Source organism: Euleptes europaea, chromosome 8 (assembly GCF_029931775.1).
Source record: "Euleptes europaea isolate rEulEur1 chromosome 8, rEulEur1.hap1, whole genome shotgun sequence".
NCBI lineage: Eukaryota > Metazoa > Chordata > Lepidosauria > Squamata > Sphaerodactylidae > Euleptes > Euleptes europaea.
This window is the reverse complement of record NC_079319.1, coordinates 1,633,401-1,656,845: the sequence shown is the minus strand read 5'-3', so window position 1 is coordinate 1,656,845 and position 23,445 is coordinate 1,633,401. Positions and strand designations below refer to the sequence as shown.

At 50.4% G+C, this 23,445-nt stretch overlaps 1 protein-coding gene across 1 annotated transcript in view; it reads left to right on the top strand.

Moving 5' to 3' along the window:
• Nucleotides 1-19,263, top strand: part of GPT (glutamic--pyruvic transaminase) — a 34,921-nt gene extending 15,658 nt beyond the window's left edge. Inside the window, exons 3-12 of the mRNA XM_056854850.1 lie at nucleotides 1,562-1,651; nucleotides 4,734-4,842; nucleotides 5,220-5,353; nucleotides 7,660-7,903; nucleotides 8,861-8,940; nucleotides 9,162-9,298; nucleotides 9,994-10,168; nucleotides 14,266-14,421; nucleotides 16,151-16,263; nucleotides 19,156-19,263. Of these exons, the coding sequence (XP_056710828.1) occupies nucleotides 1,562-1,651; nucleotides 4,734-4,842; nucleotides 5,220-5,353; nucleotides 7,660-7,903; nucleotides 8,861-8,940; nucleotides 9,162-9,298; nucleotides 9,994-10,168; nucleotides 14,266-14,421; nucleotides 16,151-16,263; nucleotides 19,156-19,246 (1,329 nt within the window). The 3' untranslated portion in view covers nucleotides 19,247-19,263. The remainder of the gene's footprint in view (nucleotides 1-1,561; nucleotides 1,652-4,733; nucleotides 4,843-5,219; nucleotides 5,354-7,659; nucleotides 7,904-8,860; nucleotides 8,941-9,161; nucleotides 9,299-9,993; nucleotides 10,169-14,265; nucleotides 14,422-16,150; nucleotides 16,264-19,155) is intronic.
• Nucleotides 19,264-23,445: the final 4,182 nt, after the last annotated feature.

Here is a 23,445-nt window from a genome sequence, read left to right as displayed (position 1 = left end):
GCTGCACCTGTTCCGTTTCCTCAGGGCATGCTAGGCCGAATAGTATAATATATAATAGTATATATACAATAGTATAGTGTGTATATAATATAATACTATAGTGTATAGTGTAATTTACATGTTTGGAGTGTTAGTGGGACGGTGCTAGCCGCATTTGTTAATATTTTAATATTTCCATGTTAATTTGTTGATATTTATTTGTTTTTATGTTGTTCTTTTTAACTCAGTTATACTGTTTTAATGTTGTGAGTTGCCATGAGAACCCTTTCGATGAGTGGCGACTAAAAAAATCAAATCAATCAATCAGTCATATTAAATGTCTTCATTTTCTACAAACTGGAAACATTGAGAAAGTCTTTTTCATGCTATACATCTAGGATGAGTAAAATTCTTTTTAAGTGAGATTTTTCTTACACAAAAAGAAAAAAATTCATAGGCGTCCCCCCCCCCCCCGTTGCTCCCCCAAATTAACCAGATTGTCCATTGGGATTTTTTAAAAGTCCTTGGGGAAAGAAAAAATGGACCCCCCCCCTCCCCACCATTTTTCCTGTTTTTTTCCCCCCGGGGCCTTCACATCTAGCCTGACACCCCGTGGCAATCCCCAGGTTGCGCCAGTCAAGGGCAATCACTAGGGTTGCCAGTCTCCAGGTACTAGCTGGAGATCTCCTGCTATTACAACTGATCTCCAGCCGATAGAGACCTGGAGAAAATGGCCACTTTGGCCACTGGACACCATGGCATTGAAGTCCCTCCCCTCCCCTCCCCAAACCCCGCCCTCCTCAGGCTCCACCCCAAATACTTCCTGCTGGTGGCGAAGAGGGACCTGGCAACCCTAGCAATCGCTAGTCTTTCCAGTCAGCTAAGGACGATCTCAGGCAGGCCGTGGTCTCCTCACTGTGGCCCTCCAGTCTGATCCAGCTGGGCTCTTCTTATGATCTTTGGTTGCACAGGAGAACTTCCCTGGCGTTTTGGGGGTTTGAGTGGCAAAGCGGCTGCAGCAATGTGGTAAACCCGGAAGTGACGTGATTGCAAGCCACGCTGCTGTGTTTGCGATCCCTGCTCTTGAGCAGCTGGGTGGATTGGTGGGCAATTGCCCACTGAAACCACCCACCTGGCAACCCTAATAGAAAGCCAGAAGTGCCGGCAAAGAGAGGTGGCAGGCCCTTTATTCAAAGGAACAGTCAAAGCTGCAGTCTGAAGGGGCACAGTCCCTCCCTTCCCCAGGCTCCATCCCTGAATGCCCAACAATTTCCTAACCCAGAGTTGGCAACCCAATTCCAGGAGAACTCCAGGCCGCACCTGGATGTTGGCAGTCCTAGATATGAGCCTCAGATCCCGGCCCAGGGCAGAGCCCCCAGACACCCAGTCCCAGGCCAGTTTTTAGCTTCTTGCTGGGGCCGTCTTGTTTCCTTTAGCTGGCCCTGACGCTCTGCCCAGCATGTTGTGGTGGAGGTGTGTGTGTGGTGGTGGTGGGGGGAAAGGTCTCCTTCTCACTTCCAAGCAGGGACTTGCAGGCCATTGGTGGGCTCAGCTGCTCTTTGTTTGCCTTTCCTCTTCACAGGGAGCAAAGAAACCTTTCACAGAGGTGATCAGAGCCAATATTGGTGATGCCCATGCCATGGGGCAGAAGGCAATCACTTTCCTGCGCCAGGTATGATCTTGGGGCTTGGAGGGGGTGTGGGTGCATGCGAGGGGGGAACAATGGGCATCTGAGATCATTCACAGCGTGGCACGCAGAGCCTTGTTGGGGTGCGGGATTTAATATCAAGGCAAGAGCTGTACCTCTTGAATTTCTGCCTGCCCACAGTTGTTACAGGCATGGGAGTCCTACTCTGTCCTCCCTGTCCCTCAATTGGCAGGAATCTTTTCACCAGACACGGGGAACAACCCCTGGAGACCCTCTTGCATTATGCTTCCCTTTCTGGGGTCCTGGAAAGATCATTCTTTTATTTAGGATATTTCTGTGTCGTCTCTTATGATTAAAATCACTTAACAATATAAAAATAAGCCTTTCAAATCAAGCCATTGGACAGAAACAGCATAAAACCATCCAAAAAAGCAGACAGTTAAAAAGCTGAGAAGATAAAACCCATAATTAAAAGCCTGGGTAAAAAGATGTGTTTTGGCCTGGCGCCTGAATGAAAGTAAAATAGGTGCCCAGTGAGGCTCAAGAGGGAGGGCATTCCAAAGGCGAGCTGCCCCCCGAGAGAATGCCCAGTCTGTCGTTGCCACCTGCCTCACCTCTGAAGGCACGGGCACAGAGAGCAGGGCTTGAGAGGCAGAGGGTCTCACACACTCTGGAAACAGTCTGGAAATACCTGCCATGGTGTGGGGGGGGGCATTTTCCTCCCATAGGTTGAAGGCAGCAGGAGAGAATCCATCCCAGGCAGTCTACTTCCATGTAGGCAAGTCTTAATTCAAGTGCAATCCAGGTACACTTCAGCCCCTGGAGTGAGTTTTCAGAGTCCAAATTCAGCCCTAAATCAGAACATATGAGGTGATAGTAAGGAAGAGCAGAGTGCAGAGTAGGGCTGTTGAAAAAAAAATCGATAAAGTTCGGATTCGGCAGAATTCGGCCCTTTTTAATTCAGGACGTGTCGAAGTCCGAACTCCCCCTCTTCGGATCTGTGAAATTCGGCGCCTAGTTCGAGTTCGGGGGGAAATTCGGCCGAATAAAGTCATTAAAAACGCATTTGCGCCTTTCCGGGGCTCCGGGGGGCATTTTTGGGGGTAGAGGTCTCAAACCTTCAGGGTAGCTTGAGTGGACGCTTCTTGCAAGAACTCCCAAGTTTTGTAAAGATAGGGTCAGGGGGTCCCGAGATATGGGGCCCCAAGAGGTTGCCCCCCCCCAAATCTCCCACAGGAATAAAGCCACTTAAAGCACATTGGTGCTTTTCCGCGGCTCCGGGGGGGGGCATTTTTGGGGGTAGAGGTCTCAAACTTTCAGGGTAGCTTGAGTGGACGCTTCTTGGAAGAACCCCCAAGTTTTGTAAAGATGGGATCAGGGGGTCCCAAGATATGGGGTCCCCCCTTTTCCCTTTTGGGATGAATGGGATCAACCAATCCTGTGTATCTCAAGAGCAGCAAATCCAAGGCAAAACCTCCCGTGCTAACCATTGCAATGCAAAGCAACACGCGAGCGACCATGGAAAGGAACAGAGGTGCACTAGGCTAGCTATAGCAAAAAGGAAAAAAGGAGAAGGTGACTTGGACCGTGCAAATGTATTGTGAAAGTCAGATTTTGCAAAAACATTTTTGAGTGAGCAGCAAAACAGACCGTGCAAAAAAAACCCCCAGAGTTTGTATTTTCTGCCCTGCTCCTTCTTCTCATGGTGGAGGGACGCTCCCCCCTTATGCAAACGACCACACCAAACTCAAGCAAGTCTCACCAGCACCACCACCCACCTCTCCAACAAATACGGCGCCATGGTGCACCCCCCAAACGGGGAAAAAATCCAAGACGCAGGGGATCTCATGCAAGCCGCCCCGTTGCATTCAACCCCAGGCTAGGGGCAAAAACAGGGAAAAACACCAAGGAGGAGGCGCGGCCTGGGTGCCGAGCGGAGAGAGACTTGCTAGCTGCCGCACAGATTCAACTTTAAACATTAAAACTTTAAAAGCAGTACACACACACTCCCACAGAGGTGAGCGGTCACACACCCCTCGGCAGAATGGGCGAAAGCCTCCTTTGGCTTCCCCCCCACAGAAACTGCCCCCCCCCACAGACTCTGCTTCCCCCCCCCACATACACACAGAAAAAAATTATAGATTAAAGCCCCAAAAGGGGTCTTACTGTGGATGTCTTCTGTTCCATCAGGAGGGACTTGGAGGACTGGGTAATCCAATAAGATTCCATTTAAGCACGGGAGGTTTTGCCTTGGATTTGCTGCTCTTGAGATGCACAGGATCGGTTGATCCCATTCATCCCAATAGGGAAAGGGGGGCATATCTCGGGACCCCTGACCCTATCTTTACAAAACTTGGGGGTTCTTCCAAGAAGCATCCACTCAAGCTACCCTGAAAGTTTGAGACCTTTACCCCCCAAAATGCCCCCCCGGAGCCGCGGAAAAGGGCCAATGTGCTTTAAGTGGCTTTATTCCTGTGGGCGATTTTTTGGGGGGGGAACCTCTTCCGGGCCCCATATCTCGGGACCCCCTGACCCTATCTTTACAAAACTTGGGGATTCTTGCAAGAAGCGTCCACTCAAGCTACCCTGAAAGTTTGAGACCTCTACCCCCAAAAATGCCCCCCAGAGCCGCAGAAAGGTGCGAATGTGCACACGCACCCTCCCACGGGGATTTCTCTCTCACAGATACTCTCTCTTTCTCTCCCCGGGCCGCGCAGCAGCTGGGCTTACATGCTCAATTGCGACTGATTGGCCAGAAGAAGACCCTGCTTGGCCACCGATTGGCCGCGGGAGAATGCTACTTACTAACTGACGGTTATGCTGCTGCGCCGGACCCTGAATTTGCCAAATTTATTCACCGAACTCCCAAACTCGCTGAATTCGGCTCCCCGAACTTCCCGCCTTTTTCGAGTTCGGCTCCATCCGAACTAAAAACCGCCGAATCGGGGAAAATTCAGCTGTTTTTTGGTTCAGGCCGAACCAAATCAACAGCCCTAGTGCAGAGTGCCTTTGCCTCACCGCTGAAAACCCACCATCAGTATACAGATATCTGGTTGAGGGAAAGGCTGCGAGTCCTCAGGGCCTCGTCCGTGTTCTCCCCTGGCAGGTCTCTGCCCTCTGTATGTACCCGGAACTTTTGAACGACCCCAACTTTCCAGAGGATGCCAAGAAGAAAGCCTGCAGGCTGCTGGAAGCATGTGGGGGACAAAGCATTGGTGAGTATTCTCCACGTCTGATCCGCGGTAGGGCCCCTGACTCAACCTGTGTACTCTGTAATGTGTGAGCAGGTTGTAGACTTTTTGGTGACTGTTCACAATAGCTCAGTCTGGTCCCTTGGATGCAGGTTTGGTCCTTGTGTTCTTGCTAGCAGCCCCCACCCCCAGTGGCTGTACCACTGACCAACCTGACATTTCATGTTGAAAAAGATCTACATTATCATTGTATTATAAATATTAATAATAATTTATGGAGTCCTTTTAGCGTGCCACATACGGATGATGTAAAGGAGTCACTCTGACAATCCCAACAAGGTGCATGACCAGAACCACCTGTTCAATAATCCTCGCTCCTTCTCCTCCCCTCTGCTGTTTAGGTGCTTACAGTGCCAGCCCTGGGATCGAACTCATCCGCCAAGACGTGGCCAACTTCATTGAGAGAAGAGATGGGGGCATTCCAGCCAAGTCAGAAAACATCTTCCTTTCCACCGGCGCCAGTGATGCTATCATGGTACAGGCACCACTGTGCCGGCTGAATGAAGGGGCACTGGAGGGCATATCAGAGGAGGGGGGATGTAATGTGTTGCCCAATGATTAGGAATTCTGTTACTCATGCAAGAAACAGAATTCTGACATGGAATTCCCCAGGAAATTGATAGTGATTGCGGCCCACAGTTGGTGGAAATTTAGTTATGTGGACACATTACATTTGAGGAAGTTCAGCGGTGCTCATCCAATGCCTGTGTGTATCACCCTCCATTCGTCATGTTCTATGCCTGTAGAAGAAGAAGAGTTGGTTTTTAAATGCCGACTTTCTCTACCACTTAAGGGAGAATCAAACCGGCTTACAGTCACCTTCTCTTCCCCTCCCCACAACAGACACCTTGTGAGGTAGGTGGGGCTGAGAGAGTGTGATGAGCCCAAGGTCATCCAGCTACCCAGCTGGCTTCGTGTGTAGGAGTGGGGAAACAAATCCAGTTCACCAGATTAGCCTCCGCCACTGATGTGGAGGAGTGGGGAATCAAACCCGGTTCTCCAGATCAGAGTCCACCGCTCCAAATCACCGCTCTTAACCACTACACCCCGCTGGCTCTCTGTAGGAGACTATTTGAATAGCAGAGTGTGAGAATGTGTCTGTTATGTCTGTAGAAGCTGCAGCCAAGTTAATATTGAGGAGGGCTGGTCAGCCTGTAGACAAAAAACTGGCCTGTGGGCCGTGACAACTCAGTAGCTCTTGCCCTTCCCTGCGCTCCCACTTTGTGTAGGTTTAACTGCCTCCCAGATGACACTTGATCTCCAGACTACAGAGATCTTTTCCCCTGGAGGAAATCGAAGGTGGGCTCTGTAGCGCCACAACCCTACTGAGCTCCCTCCCTGCCCCCAACTCAACCCTCCCCATGCTTTGTCCCCAAATCTCCAAGGATTTGCCAAGCCAGACTTGGCAACCCTCAAAGCTTTTGAGGCCCCCTTTGCTGGTGGCCAGCTCTGGGCACTGAGACAGCTTCTCAAAGGCCCTTTTGTGGCTCTTCTTGGCAGCTGGGGCTAAAGCAAATGGGGATTGTCTGTGTGCAGGACAGGATCCCCAGAGCACGTGGAGGCAAAACCTTGGAGAAGGAGCAGCACCAGGCTTTGCCACGTGTGCTGCCAGTGGGCGCTTGCCAGGATGGCCCACAGCCTGCCTTTGGGCCTTTAATGAAGAGTCTCAGCAAAATCCATCCTTGCAGGATGCAGAAATGTCCTAATTTTTTTTAAAAAAGGGATGTACACAAAAGGATGAGCTAAGGGTGTGGTCTCTTCAGACACACATGGTCTGCATTCATTGAGAGCCAGTGTGGTGTAGTGGTTAGGAGCAGTGGACTCTAATCTGGAGAACCGGGTATTATTCCCCATTCCTCCACATGAAGCCTGCTGGGTGATCTTGGGCTATCACAGTTCGCTTAGAGCTCTCTCAGCCCCACCTACCTCACAAGGTGTGTGTTGTGGGGAGAGGAAGGGAAGGAGATTGTAAGCCACTTTGATTATCCTTAAAAGTTAGAGAAAATCGGCATATAAAAACCAACACTTCTTCTTCCTCTTCTTCTCTGCTCAAAGAGGAGAGAGCACTGTTGGCCAGCCCCCCCCTTGGCTGAGCTGATGGCTAGTGAATAGAGAGGAGACGTTCTTGCTCCCTCAATGGGGCTGCCTTAATTAATGGGCCTGAGAACGGTCAGATCCGGATTTTAATTGGTTGCTCTTTGTTCTTAGCTACCGCTGCTTTAATTGCTGCTCGGATGCAGCCAGGGGCTGCCAACACCACTTCTTGCTGCTACCCACATGATTTCTCATTGCCTCCCCCCTCCAGTACATAATTATCTTTCCCCAGGACTCTTTAAACACAGCATGACAACTGCCATGTGCCTGCTAGGGTGTCCTGGAAGCCCTGCTGGGCAAGCCTGTCTGGCCATACCGCCAACGAAAAATGCTTGTGGTACAATAGGGCTGCCTGTTCTAGGTTAGGAAACTCCTGGAGATTAGGGGAGGGCAGAGTTTGGGGAGAAGAGGGACCCCAGTGGAATATAATGCCATAGAGGCCACCCTCCAAAGCAGCCATTTTCTCGAGGGGTACTGATCTCTGTATTTCCAGGAGATTGCCAGGTCCAATCTGGAGGTCAGCCACCCTAGCAAATGAGGGGGGAAGGAATGTTTGCAAGGGTTATCTCAGCCCAGTGACCTTATTCTGAACTGCCTTAGGCACTGGTGGGCGTGAGGTGGGAGATAGGCAGCGAACAAAATAAATCATAAGGCGTTTTCCTCATTTCCCCCTGGTCTGCCCCTTAGACAATCCTGAAGCTGCTGGTGTCTGGGGAGGGGCTCTCCCACACTGGGGTGCTCATCCCGATCCCCCAGTACCCCCTGTACTCGGCAGGACTGGCGGAACTGAACGCCGTGCAGATCAACTACTACCTGGACGAGGAGAACTGCTGGGCGTTAAACGTGGAGGAGCTGCGGAGAGCCCTGCACGAAGCCCGCAAGCACTGCCACCCGCGTGCCCTGTGCCTTATCAACCCAGGCAACCCGACCGGTATGTAATCTGCTGAGGTTCTGAGATCTGATCAGTTCAGATCTCTAATCTGGATGGGGTCATTTCCCCCTCCCTTATGGATGGTGACGTTCAATAAGTGAAGTCGGTGTTGCTTAATAGTAAGTGTGCCATTCCCACAGTGGGAATGGCCCATAAGGACCTCCTTTGAGGGTCAGGGGCTATAAGGACCTCCTTTGAGGGTCAGGGGCTGCAGGAAGGGAAGGCTGCATTTCCTGAAGGACCCGCTTGTGCGGCAGGAGAGCTGTGGCCCTCTTCTCTAGATATATAGGAGCTTACAAAGCAATAAGACTGATAGGGGGTCTCGTGAGTATTTCACGCAAAAGTGAAACAGTGAGCAAGCACACTTGGTGGTGGCCCCTGGGAGCCAAATAAAGCTGCGTCTAGAAGAGGAGCCAAATCTCTCCCACGGGCAACAGAAATACGGAACTCCCTGATGCTTCAGGCCCTGGCTTATTTTCTTGGGTCATCTGCTGATCACTGTGATCTGTACTCCACCCACTAAAGTTGACAATTTGGCAGTCCTGGGATGAACGAGAGGTGAGTGAAGAGCCCCTGAAGACTGCTGACCTTCCTTGAGCTAGATTTTCGGAGTATAAGCTTTCAAGAGTCAAAGCTCCCTTTGTCAGATATCTCAAAACCTCATATCTCCAAAATCTTGTTGGCCTCTAAAGTGCTACTGGACTTGGATCGAGCTCTTCTACTGCCAACCTGCAGGGGCTGCACCCTCTGACCCCGACCCTTCCCGGGACTCGCTTCAGCCCTGCAATTAACACCCTGAACATGTGAAAGGAATCAGCGGCTGGAGTGAACCCAGGGGCTGATAAGTGACTGTGTAAACTGGACCGAGAGCCTTGCAGCCACCCAGTCTAGCTGCGCCTCTCCACCTCCCCAGAGGTCTCCCCCAACCAACGTCTCTGTCTCTCTCTCCCACCCCAGGGCAGGTCCAGAGCCGCAAATGCATTGAAGATGTCATCCACTTTGCTTGGGAGGAGCAGCTTTTCCTCCTGGCTGATGAGGTGAGTCCCCTCCCCACATTTGCCCATCTGTCCAAGGCCCTCTGCTGAGGAATGGGGCACAGGACTGGCCTGGGAATGTCTGCAGAGAACAGGAACTGAGGACGTGTCTTGGTGGTTTCCTGCTCCAGCGTAGTCTTGTTGCAGAGGCTGAGCCCGTTGCTCTTTGCCCTGCTAGCAGTGGGGGCCCCGGCCGCAGTCCCCACCAGCTCTTTCTCCCACAGGTTTATCAAGACAACGTTTATGCCAAGGGCTCCCAGTTCCACTCTTTCAAGAAGGTTCTTTTTGAGATGGGGCCCAAGTACTCGGAGACGGTGGAGCTGGCTTCTTTCTACTCCATCTCCAAGGGCTTCATGGGCGAGTGAGTAGTCTGCCTCTTCTTGCACAAGAGCCCTGGGCAGAAGTTCTGAATACAAGCACCGTGGACACGTGGGGTGGGGGAGCGGGATCCCGGGGTCCGGGGGTCTGGCCTCGCCTCCATGGAGGTATCAGGCCTTGTGGGTGGAGGAGTGCAGGCACAGAGCAAAAGGCCTGGCCAGTTCAGGGTGAGTCCTGCCGCCCCTTCCCACGGTCATCAGATCCACCTTTAGTAAGCCTGCAAAGGGCTGACCTCCTTGGGTCATCCCCTTTCCTGGAGTTAGGGTTGCCAGGTCCCTCTTTGCCACTGGCAGGAGGTTTTGGGGATGGAGCCTGAGGAGGGCGAAGTTTGGGGCGGGGAGGGACTTCAGTGCCATAGAGTCTAATTGCCAAAGCGGCCATTTTCTCCAGGGGAACTGATCTCTATCGGCTGGAGATCAGTTGTAACAGCAGGAGATCTCCAGTTAGTACCCGGAGATTGGCAACCCTACCTGGAGAGGGGTTGCCTGAGGTAGCACCACTGGAAGAGGGTGGCTTCTGCAGGATTCCTCTCTGACCGTGATTTCCCTCCCCTTGATTGCTGATGGAAACAGAGACAAGAACAGCAGGGCGAACATTTACATTTTCTGCTGTCCCCATTCCAAAATAGCTGCCTTGAGCCCCTGAGGGCACTCTCTCCTCCTTCCCTCATGTTGCCAGGTGTGGTTTCCGGGGAGGTTACATGGAGGTGATTAACATGGACCCAGGTGTTCAGCAGCAGCTGTCGAAGCTGGTCTCTGTGCGCTTGTGCCCGCCAGTGACTGGGCAGATAGTCCTGGACGTGGTGGTGAACCGGCCCGAGCCTGGAGACCCTTCCTACCAGCAGTTCAACCAGGTAAGCAAAATGTGGGCCTCCTAGGCATATAGGGGAGAGATGGAACAGACAATGAGGTGGTGACGGTAGGACTGGGGAGTCCCAGGTTCAGATCCCCATTAAGCTAAGAATCTTGCTGGTCAATCTTGGGCCAGTCACTCTTTCTCAGCTGAATCTACCTCACAGGGTTGTTGTGGGGATCAAATGGGGAGGGAGGAATGCATTTTTGTTAATATTTTTCCTTACCCTTTTTCCTTTCCTGTATCCCCAGTTATATCAAAATCAATAAAAAATATTCTTTAAAAAAAATGGGGAGGGAGGAATGAAGCATGCTGCCCTGAATTCCTTGGAGAAAGGTCAGGGTAAGAATGGTGGATATCAGATGGAGGTTGGGGATGCTTCACTTGCAAGCTGGGACTCAGGTTGACCCCCGTCCCCGGGACCTGCAAATCTTCCTTCCTTGCCTCAGAGGCAGGCATGCAGGGATGCCCCATTCAGCTGACCCAGACTTACAAGCCAAACGTGCTCCACCTGCTATGTTATCCTCTGTGCCCACAACATCCCCCCAGCCATCTATTTTGTGTCCCCCACCCTGCCCCACTTTGCTGCAGTCTTTCCAAAACCTAGTTTGATATGATCCTTTTGGAAAGATCACAGTCAAAACACCATTGGACCTCATGGAGATGGGGAGGTGTGCATTTTCAGAGGTTCCATCCACGTTGCCACCATTTTCCTTGCTTATTTATGCTTTTAAACAAAAATTATATCCTGCTTTTCTCCCTGATCAGAGACCCAGACTTTTCATATCGTCCCCCCTCCTCCACTTAATCCTCACAACAACAACCTTGTTAGGCTGAGAGGTTGTGACAGGCCCGGGGTTACCTGGCAGGCTTCCACGGTTGATTGAGGGATTTACACCCAGTCATCCCAAGTCCTAGTCAGACGCTCTACACACCACACCAGCTTTCCCCCCCATGGCTGGTTCTCAGGCTTTTATAAAAATCTTTGATTAACATATTGACATAGCATTATAACTATTTATCTGCTAGATCCTCTAATTCCCAGATTTTTAAAAGCCTGTAGCCCTATTTAATAGAATCATAGGAAGGAACTACCAGGAAGGAACTACCAGGGTCATCTAGTCCAACCCCCCGCACAATGCAGGAATTTCACAACTACCTTCCCCACACCCCAGTGACCCCTACTCCATGCCCAGAAGTTGGCCAAGATGCCCTCCCTCTCATGAACTGCCTAAGGCCATAGAATCAGCATTGCATGACAGATTTACTGCAGATTCTTGTCTTTCTCCTTATATCCCTGCAATGAAAAGGGCTGAAGACTTGTTAAAAAATGATAGTTGGAAACTCAGAGTAGCTATGGCCTTTTATACACGGTCTGTTTCCACTGAATCTGCTGTTCTACAACTGCACTGTATTTGCAGTTGAATTCTCAAAACACTATGCACAAGGCCTTTTTGCCCCAAAGAAATTCCAGGAGTACCTTGTGATCAATTATGCATCCCCAGCAAAAATGCAAAGCTTCTCAACCACGCGTGAATCCCTCCTCCCTGAAAATGCTGCTTTGAAGTACTTTTTTGAAATACGTCACCAGCCCTTTGCCAGCCCCGCAGCAAGATTCTTTCATTTGGTCTGAACCAAGTGGCCATTTTACAGCCAAAGCAGAGATGGATCTGGACAACTCCCCATCCCCACCAATTTGTTTCTGCATAACTCAATGCAAGGGTCATAAGAACATTAAAATACTTACATGGTCATTTGTGACATTCATTGTTCCATTGATAGTTTTGCACTTGCAAAAAAAAAAAAGGCATTCATGCCTATAAGAGGATGAGTATAAGGGGATGTGGAAAATCAGCCTGGCTCTGTTCCATCCTTCCGAGAACTGAAAATGACCCACACTCGCTGTGAAACTGACCAAATAAGAAGCCACATAGGTTGTTTGTGATTATTTCAGCTTTCTCTCAACTGTTCAATCTGAAACTGACCAACACTCGCTGTAAAACTGACTAAATAAGCAGCCTTATAGTATTTCAGCATTATTCCCTCTCTAGTGCACTGGATAATGGCTTCAAGGGAAGGGGCTGGGTGAGGGGGACAGACACGTGAGAGGGAGAAGCGAGAATGGGCATGGGAAGAAAAACCCGAAGTGACAAGTATGCACAGGACTGGCTTTCGATTTGGGATCAAGGCAGACTGTAAATGCGGGATAAAACAGCACCCTGAAAACGGGAAAACATGAGGGGAGAGAAAGGCAACTTCTGAAGGTTGGGAAATACATGCATCATTAAAATGAAGCATAAGAACATAAGAAAGGCCCTGCTGGATCAGACCAAGGCCCATCAAGTCCAGCAGTCTGCTCACACAGCGGCCAACCAGGTGCCTCTAGGAAGCCCACGAACAAGAGGAGTGCAGCAGCACCATCCTGCCTGTGTTCCACCCCACCCAAAATAATAGGCATGCTCCTCTGATACTAGAGAGAATAGGTATGCAGCATGACTAGTATCCATTCTAACTGCCATGAATACCCCTCTCCTCCATGAATATGTCCACTCCCCTCTTAAAGCCCTCCAAGCTGGCAGCCATCACCACATCCTGAGACAGGGAGTTCCACAATTTAACTATGCGTGGCATGAAGAAGTAATTCCTGTTATCTGTTTTGAATCTCTCACCCTCCAGCTTCAACAGATGATCCCACGTTCTAATATTATGGGAGAGGGAGAAAAACATCTCCCTGTCCACTCTCTCCAAACCATGCCTAATCTTATAGACCTCTATCATGTCACCCCTTAGAAGACCGAAAATAGTCGGAGTGACCGTGACAGGAGCAACCTGTGCATAACCCGTGAACCTGGCCTTGGCCAGGGTGGGCAGGTTAGAAATATGAATACAAACACACACACACACACACACACACAAAAGACCTATCAGACAGATTGATATAATGCTCAAGTGGTCTGTCAGAAAAAGCCCAGTGTTGCATGCGGGGAGAGGGGGCTGAAGTGAGGAAAGTGGGAGAACACCTTCCCTGCGGGTGCTCCCTTGCCACTGGAAATCCTTCTGCCTCTGCAGGGGCAACAGAGGTTCCATGGAGAAGTGTTGCCACGGGGAAGCCATCCTTATCTTTCCTGCTGTTCCTCAGATGCTTGTGTCTGCAGATGTCTCCTGCCTTTTGAGTTGGATCTTTTAGACCAGGGCTGTCTTTCAAGATTTGCTAGTTACGGATTTCAGTTGTTTAAGCTGCTCCATTCAGGAAGGCACGTAAAGCTGTCTTCTTCCAGGAAGCATTTGGAGGAGGCTGAACTTTCCCAGCAGGTTCGTCTGGGCTTGTTCTACTCTTGCGTAGGGCTGCCAGCCTCCAGGTGGGGCCTGGAGATCTCCCAAAATTTCAACGATCCACCCACCCCTGGAGAAAACGGCTGCTTCAGAGGGTGGACTTTATGGCATTGTACCCCACTGAGGAATTTCCCAACCCGGAGGAGCGGGCAACCCGACTCCCCGCCTTGTTCAAGGCAGTGTGTTTGAATGTGCCAGGGCTCCCACATCTCAAGCTCAGCCATTCACCTGGCAATACCCTCACCAGTGGAAGGTCGCTGTTGGGTAGGGTGAAGGGAAGGGGGGGCAGGAGGGAAAGGTGTGTGGGTGAGGTAGGGATGCCGGCTCCAGGTTGGCCCTGGGGATCTCCTGGAACAACAGCTCCTCTCCAGAGATCAGTTCCCCTGTCTAAAACGGCTGCTTTGGAGGGTGGACTCTGTGGCACTGTACCCCACTGAGGTCCCTGCCCTGCCCAGGCTACATCCCCAAATTTCCAGGAGTTTCCCATCCTGGAGCTGGCAACCCAAACCCCACACCCCCACCAGTGGCCGGGGGGGGGGGGCTGGCAACCCTATAAGATGGGTCTATAAGATGCCCATCTTAGGCAAACCCCCGTGTGGCCCTTTCCTATCTTCAACAACATGGCAAGCAGAACTTGGCTAAGATGGTTTCACCCTCACTACCCTCCTGCCGATGTGTTTCCTGAATGCGCCCTGCTGGGTTTGGTCCTCCTTGTGGCCGGAAGCTCTTTCTCCACGCTCTGACCCTGCAGGCCTCCTCTTGCAGGAAAAGCAGGCCGTGCTGGGTGCCCTCGCCGAGAAGGCCCGGCTCACAGAGGAGACCTTGAATCAGGCCCCCGGATTCCACTGTAACCCGGTGCAAGGAGCCATGTACGCCTTCCCCCGGATCCAGTTGCCTCCTCGGGCTGTGGAAGCAGCAAAGGTAAGGCTGGCCCTCCACCCAGGTCCTAAGCCCCATTCCATGGAGATCTCTATTCCTTGAGTGACCCACTGTCTTGATTTCAGTGGGGCAGGAGAGGGGGCAGAGCTCGGGGTGTGTGTGTGAGCAGGAGCTTTCGGCCAATGTTATCTCCAACTGGGGCTGGGGAAAAGACCTGCCCAAGAACTTGGAAAGCTGCAGCATGTCAGAGCTGAGCAGATTTGGCTGAAATGGGAAGAGGATGCATGTGGGAACCAGCCCTTGAGATTCTCCAGGTATTTTGTGCACACCGGTGCAAGTGCATACATGGGGGTGGGGGGCAGTGATGACCAAGATACTTCCTCTGAGTCTTCACATGTGGATTGACAGCACTGATCTGGACTCCAGGTCTCCACTCTGCACTTGCAAATGGATAGTACAGATTGCATGCATTCATGTATGCATTTTGTTCTGGTGCCAAATGTGTGAAAGGAGGCTGTGTGTGTGCTAGGAATAGTCCCACTTTCCTGACCCTGCACATGCATCTGTCCAGTTGAACTGCCTGCACAGGCCGAGGGCTGTTGAGAAGTCTGAAGGCTCCCCACAGCTGGAGGGGCCGAGGGGAGGAAAATGCAGGCCGGGGCTGTCTCTCTCCTTCTCTGGCTCTTTCCGGAGCTGGGGAAACTAGCGGCGAGGCAGCAATAAGACCCAAGGGCAGTATAAACTGTGGAGAGAGAAAGGCGCCTCGGGCCTCTGCGATCCTCTCCAGCTTTCTCTGCCTCTCAGCAGTCAGAGCTCCACTCACTTTTTCCACGAGGGGGTATAACAGGCAGCCAGACCGAGGCAGGCAGAGATCTTCATGCAAGAGAATCCCCAAAACAAGGGAAGGTGTCCTCACTATCAGCGTTCCTGGCATAAGTAGGAAGCTGGAGGAAGCTTGAAGCTGGCGAGGGGTCTGGAGACCAAGTCCTATGAGGAAAGGTTGAAGGAGCTGGGTATGTTTAGCCTGAAGAGGAGAAGACGGAGAGGGGACATGATAACCATCTTCAAGTACTTGAAGGGCTGTCATAGAGAGGAGGGTGCCAAGTTGTTTTCTGTTGCCCCAGAAGGTCGGACCAGAACCAATGGGTTGAAATTAAATCAGAAGGGTTTCTATCTAGACATTAGGAAGAATTTTCTAACAGTTCGAGTGGTTCCTCGGTGGAACAGGCTTCCTCAGGAGGTGGTGAGCTCTCCTTCCCTGGAGGTATTTGAGAAGAGGCTAGATGGCCATCTGTCAGCAATGCTGATTCTGTGACCTTAGGCAGATGATGAGAGGGAGGGCATCTTGGCCATCTTCTGAGCATGGAGTAGGGGTCAGTGGAGGTGTGTGGGGGGAGGTAGTTGTGAGTTTCCTGCATTGTGGTGGTCCCTTCCAACTTTATGATTCTATGATTCTATGAATGGAACCTCCACAATCAGCAGCAAGATATCTGTGGCTCTCAGGCACCAGACTGCCTGTAGAGGATGTGCTGCTTGCTGGCGAATTTTCCTGGAGCGTCTGGTGGATGGCCATCGCCACATCCAAGCAGGCTGGGCTTGTTGGTCTTCTTCAGGGCCTGTGATGGGGGAACGTGAGCCTGAGGCAAAGGAGAGGCAACCGACAGGGCAGCCCTGGGTTCTGGTTGCCCGGCGGTGACAGCCCCTCCCCATATCTTGGGCGATTTGCTCCCAGCAGGTTTTCTGGGCGACGACCCCTGTTTTCTCCCCCCAGGCACAAGGCCAGGCCCCAGACATGTTTTTCTGCCTCCAACTGCTAGAAGAGACGGGCATCTGTGTTGTGCCAGGGAGCGGCTTTGGCCAGAAGGAAGGCACTTTCCACTTCAGGTAATGCTTCTCCTGGTCCCCTGAGACATTCACTCCGACTGCAGCTTGCAACGACCACCCTGTGAGGGAGGCTAAGCCGAGAGTGTGCAGCTGGCCCAAGGTCACCCAGCAAGCTTCCACGGCAGAGCAGGGATTTGTACCTACAAGATGGCTTTGCCCTTCTTATCGGAAGCTTTTTCAGTGAGTTTGCAAATAATGCAAAAAAGTCTGCATGGTTTGGCTGAAGAAGAAAAAAATCAAGATTCAAGGCCAAGAGTTATACAGTATAAAGGCTATGTCAATGCAAAATATGTATATATTTATTTCAGGCTAAAATCAATAACATTTATAAGGCCCTGCAATAGCCTGCCAAACCAATGGGCTCATCATGTAAACCTACAACACAAATAGTCAAATAGTTTTTGTTTTTATCTTTGCATTTATTTTGGATTACTTGCTAACAATCCTTCTGCTGTTGTTTAGGCTGAAATATAACATCTCCTCATTTAAGAGGGAAATACACACGGGGATTAGTTTCCCATTTGTATGGAAGCCTAAACAGATGTGGAAGTACTGCAGTTATCTATCCTCCTCCTCCTCCTCCTCATTATTATTATTATTATTATTATTATTATTATTATTATTATTATTTTATATAAATAAAAATGTAAATGTTCGTTTGTTCAAAATCTTAAATCTCCGAAAGTTCTTCACCGATTGCTTTGAAATTTTGACACAACGTTGCATTCGAATACGCGCATGTTTTTATATACCTATATTATATAGATGTCACACCTGTGACAGGTAAAAACATGCTTTTTTGAAAAACAGCGCCATCTGTTGGACGTAAAAGCAACACACGCTATCTTCTTAGATGCACCAGGAGGAACTGGTAAAACGTTCCTAATTAGACTGATTCTGGCAGCAATTCGATCCCAAAATGACATAGCCTTAGCTCTTGCATCGTCCGGAATACCTGCGACATTGCTACCAGGTGGAAGAACTGCTCATTCCACTTTGAAATTGCCATTGAACATGCAATTCATTGAAACTCCCACGTGCAACATTTCCAAAGCATGGGAAAAGTATTGCAGAAATGCGAATTGTTTGGGATGAATGCACAATGGCGCACAAGAAATCGCTCGAGGCTCTTGATCGATCATTGCAAGATTTGCGTGGAAACATCAGACCATTTGGGAACGCATTAATATTGCTTGCAGGAGATTTCAGGCAAACATTACCTGTAATTCCTTGATCGACACCAGCGGACAAAATAAATGCTTGCCTGAAATACTCTACTTTGTGGCGACATGTTAAGACGTTAAAATTAACTACAAATATGCGTGTCCAGCTGCGAAACGATCGATCAGCTGAGATATTCTCACATCAATTCCTGGAAATTGGGAACGGAAAGGTACGGGTTGATCTGACCTCAGGACGAATTTCATTACCTCATAACTTCTGCAATTTAGTGACGTCAAAAGAAGAATTGGTTGAAAAAGTATTTCCCAATATTCAAACCAATTATAAGAATCACGATTGGCTGAGTGAACGAGCTATTCTTGCAGCCAAGAACAAAGACATCTACGAACTTAACATTATTCAGTCTCACATTCAAAGCGAGACAGTCACATACAAGTCCGTCGACACTGTTGTGGAAGCAGATGAAGCAGTTAATTATCCAACAGAATTTTTGAATTCACTCGATCTTCCAGGGATGCCACCGCACGTACTGCAATTGAAAATCGGCATGCCAATTATCATGTTGCGGAATATCAACCAGCCAAAGCTTTGCAATGGCACGCTGCTTGTAGTAAATAAATTCATGAGCATCGTCGTAGAAGCAACAATCTTGACAGGACCTTTCAAAGGTGCAGATGTCCTCATTCCTCGCATTCCTATGATTCCAACGGATAAGCCATTTCAATTTAAGAGATTGCAATTCCCAATTCGATTGGCGTTTGCAATCACCATCAACAAAGCTTAGGGCCAATCTTTAGAATTGTGCGGTTTAGATCTAGACACGGATTGCTTCTCACATGGACAATTATATGTTGCATGTTCTAGAGTCGGCTAACCAGGCAATTTCTATATCTCCACAGACAATGGAACAACAAAAAATATTGTATACCCACAAGCATTGTGAAATTAAACATATTAGAAACGTGCACTTTCTCTTTTCTTTCTTTTCCATTTAACCAGACTGGGGCACAGCAACGCGTGGCCGGGTACAGCTAGTATATATATAAATTGTTATCCTGCAGTAAGTGTGTAGTGTTTCTTGGCTATTTTTTCATTATTTATATGATTGATCTGTACAGGATAATTGTTTAATATTTTAAATATCTTTTTATTTTTATTTTTTCAGCACACACCTATAGTCATAAAGAGTTTTAGAAACTTATGTCCATTTTTCGTCTGGAGTCGTGATTGTTTTGACCACTGAAGAAGGCCATTTGGCCAAAATGCGTTTGGTCAAAGTTTAATTTTATGTCTATTTGAGTTGTAGGTTTATGTTAGCATGTTGGTTTGGCAGGCTATTGCAAGGCCTTATATATGTTATTGATTTTAGCCTGTAATAAATATATACATGTTTTGCATTGACATAACCTTTATATTATATAACTTTTAGGCTTTGAATGTTGATTTTTTTACTTGACCTTTGGGTACTTAATTCTATTGTGTTTAGGGTTAAGTCTGTTACCCCTTTGTTTTTGGTGTTGGCTGAGGGGGAAACAAGCCATTGCAGGGTCTTCTACAAGATGGCCCTCAGATGACTTGGGTTGATTTGGGGAGGGGGTGCAATGCTGGCTGGGTGGGCTTGCCTCTGGTGGAGTGTGGTGGGCTGGATGGGTCTGTTGGTCACTCTTCATGACTCTGAATGGCTCACTGTTTGCTTTCCCTCCCTCCCAGAATGACCATTTTGCCGCCCCTGGAGAAGCTCCAGATCCTGCTGCAGAAGCTGACCCAGTTCCATGCCAAGTTCTTCCAGGAATACTCCTAGCCTGCAGGGCCCCAGCAACGAGTGGTGGGCAGGGGCGCAGGAGAGATGCTCGGCAGGGGTGGGGCAGCTCCTGCTTCCTCAGTCACCTTCCAGTGATAATCTGGTCACATCACTACCACACTCTGCAAGGCCTGCTTCCACCTAAGCAATAAAAGATGACTGCAAGCGGAATGGCCAGTGCCAGTTGGCTGGACTCTTTACCCAGAAGGCATTGCTTGGACGCTGGGGACGCTTCCTTCGGCTTGGACCTCCTGATGAAATGGAAATAGAAGGCCTCTGCCTGACATCAGGACCTCTGACTAGTAGGTTGTTCTCGCTGGCTGTCTTTGGGGCTGCATGCCCCGAGTCTAGGGTGAACAAATGAACACATGAAGCTGCCTTGTGCCAACTCAGTCCAAAGTATCGTCTCCCCTGCCTCTCTGGGCTATCCGGCAGAGAAAGATCTTACCCAGTACCAGTCTCTGAGATCCTTGTAACTGGAGGGGCTGTTGGGGATTGGGTAGGGTTGCCAGTTCTGGGTTGGGAAATACCTGATGGTTTTGGGGGTGGAGCTTGGGGAGGGCGGGATTTGGGGAGGGGAGGGACCTAAGCAGGGTATAATGCCATAGATTTCACCCTCCAAAACAGCAATTTTTTCTAGGGGAACTGATCTTGGTCATCTAGACAGCCACTGTAATAGCGGGAGATCTCCAGGTGCCACTTTGAGGTTGGCAACCCTAGGATTGGGCCCAGGGCCTCCTCAATGCAAAAGAGGGGTGCTGCCACCAAGCCACAGCACCCTCCAAGAGTTCCTATGGTCGAACCTGGGCTGTTGCACCCATGCCCAGTTACTGTGCCCAGGAAGGAGGGCCAGGAAACTCAGCCTTGTGCTGACCTTTCCCCACTTGACCCTCACAGTGCCAAGGGGGCCTTCTGTCCACAGTAGAGATTCTGCACCAGGAGCCCCAGGGATGACTGATCTCCCTTGGCAGGCCAACCCCTCCAGTATTCCAGGGTTCATAAGAACATAAGCAAAGCCCTGCTGGATCAGACCCAGGCCCATCAAGTCCAGACATCTGTTCACACAGGGGCCAACCAGGAGCCTCTAGGAAGCCCACGAACAAGATCAACTACAGCAAAATTCTCCTGCCTGTGTTTCACAGCACCTAATACAATAGACATGCTCCTCTGAGACTGGAGAGAATAGGTATGCATCATGACTAGTATCCATTTTGACAAGTAGTCATGGATAGCCCCATCCTCCATAAGAACATAAGAAAAGCCCTGCTGGATCAGACCCAGGCCCATCAAGTCCAGACGTCTGTTCACACAGTGGCCAACCAGGTGCCTCCAGGAAGCCCCCAAGCAAGACGACTGCAGCAGCACCATCATGCCTGTATTTCACAGCACCTGATATAATAGGCCTGCTCCTCTGATCCTGGAGAGAATAGGTATGCATCATGACCAGTATCCATTCTGACTAGCAGCCATGAGCACCCCTCTCCTCCATGAACATGCCCACTCCCCTCTTAAAGCCTTCCAAGCTGGCAGCCATCCCCACCTCCTGGGGCAGGGAGTTCCACTCACAAGCTCTGCGCACAGAGCAGGAGTGCAGAGAAGAGGCTCCGCACCACATGCCTGTCAGTCGGATTCGGTTCTGCTCTGTCTTGACTGGAGGAGTCCAGCAGCAGCCGGGGTGGGGGGGTGTGTGTGTGGCGGCATCGGTGTTCCTGCCCAAGGGGTTCTGAACTTGGATATTGTGCCCTGATGCTGGGCTTCTACATTGCGCAACCTCATTGGCGTGCCTGTGTGGGACACAAGAGGATCAATAAAAGCCACTGGAATGAACCGGAGGGGGGCTTTCTTCTCTGTGGGTTTGCACGCATCGTACCCAACCTGGCCTGGCCCCTGCATGCAACGTGGGAGGCAGCGGGGTGAGGGGGGAGCCCACAGTGCCGGCTTCTGCCTTGTTCAGTCAGTGGAGTCTGCCACCGAGCTGGGCCTTGGCTTCCTGGGGCTCAGGGAGACTCAGCTTGGGACAATCCGTGGTGGAGAGATGGGCAGGCAGCCCACTCTTGGAGACCCGAAGTCCTGTAGTCCTTGGGATGAAAAACTGAAACTTCTGACAGCAGCTCAGTTAATAAGGACCGGGAGGAATGGCGGAGAGGGGTGTGGCCTTGGGCATTGCCTAGGGCTGCCAGGTCCCTCTTCGCCCCCGGTGGGAGGTTTTTGGGACGGAGCCTGAGGAGGATAGGTCTTGGGGAGGGAGTTCAATGCCGTAGAGTCCAATTGCCAAAGCAGCCATTTTCTCCAGGTGAACTGATCTCTATCGGCTGGAGATCAGTTGTAATAGCAGGAGATCTCCAGCTACTACCTGGAGGTTGGCAACCCTAGCATTGCCCCTCTTGTACTTCTGAGTTTCCCTTTCTGCTTCTGCAGGCAGCTGAAGTGCAGCTGGGGGGCGGGGGTGTTGCTGTAGGGCCTGAGAGCATGTCTGCCCCGCAACCCAGAGGCTCAGAGAGCCAGGGCGTCTGAAAAGGCTGCTCTGAGAGCCTCCAGTCACACATTCGAAGGAGCAGCGAGAGAAACAAGCACAAGCAGGGTGGGGTCCCTCCTGCAGCTGCAGCCAGGGAAGAGGAGGCAGAGATACACACCCCTGCCAGGGCTCAAAGGCCGGTCTCCCTTCCCACTCTCCTGAGCAATGATAAAATCAGGTCTTCCAGGGCGCATCAGTTTTCTTTGGAGGGAACGTGACGTGTTTGAGGAATAGTTTTGTTCCCCAAAGTGCAGATCCTGCAGCCCTCTGCGGGTTGTCAGTTCCCCCCATCGGATTGGCAGGAGGTTTTGGGGGCTAGGGTGGGCATGGGCGCACACGATGACGTCAAAGCCAAAGGGGATTGAGTGTTAAATTGGCCACAGCCATGTGGCACTTCTGTAAGTAAAACCAGAAGTGGCGTCATCGCGTGTTGCACGCCCGCGGCCACTGCTCCAGAGCAGCTGGGTGGATTGGCGGGCAATTGCCTGCCAAAACCACCCACCTGGCAACCCTAAGCCCTCATGAGAGCGAGGTAGGCTGTGGAGGCCAACCCACAGATCAGCAGAACTCATTTTAGCCCCTTCCATGCCCACACGCACGTGCACCTTGCCGCATGGAACTGGTCCCAGCCCACATTGTGGCCAGTGGATATCACTCCTGTTCCAGACCCTTGGCCAGACTCGCTGACCCTCAACCCCAGCCAGTCCGGCCGTGCCGACTCCCAGTGGCATAACTTTCCACTCCCTGACCAAAAGGGCTCATCCCTGGGACCAGTGAACACAAATTGCCAGGAGGAGCCGCTTGTACTGGGAAGACAATGGAAGTGTCGAAGAGCCCAAAGTTAAGATAACAGATTTGGTTAAATATTGGCAAATTGTTTCTTGTGATCTTAGGTCAATGATTTTCCAGGGCACTGCCACCGATTCAGTGCATAAGGAAACATTCATTCTTTTCTGATTACATCTCTTTTTCAAGTTCTAATCATTTGTCTTTGGTGGTTTCACCTTCCCAGACTAACAGCTTCCAAACAGCTGAGCTGAGGCAAAAAGCCCATCCAAGACTTACACAATCTTTCACTACCATCAGGGTCTCACAAAGGCATCCTCAAACAGGAGGCAGCATTCGCAAATGCATTTTTAACATAAGAATATAAGAAAATCCCTGCTGGGTCAGACCAAGGCCCATCAAGTCCAGCAATCTGTTCATACAGGGGCCAACCGGGTGCCTCTGGGAAGCCCACAAACAAGATGACTGCAGCAGCATTGTCCTGCCTGCGTTCCACAGCACCTCATATTATGGGCATGCTCCTCTGATTCTGGAGAGAATAGGCATGCATTATGACTAGCATCCATTTTGACTAGTTGCCATGGATGGTCCTCTCCTCCATGAACATGTCCACTCCCCTCTTCAAGCCTTCCAAGTTGGCAGCCATCACCACATAAGTATATAAGAAAGCCCCTGCTGGATCAGGCCAAGGTCCATCAAGTCCAGCAGTCTGTTCACACAGGGGCCAACCAGGTGCATCTAGGAAGCCCACAAGGAAGACTGCTGCAGCAGCAGCATCCTGCCTATGTTCCACAGCACCTAATATAATAGGCATGCTCATCTGATCCTGGAGAGAATAGGAATGCATCGTGATCAGTATTCATTTTGACTAGTAGCTATGAATACCCTTCTACTCCAT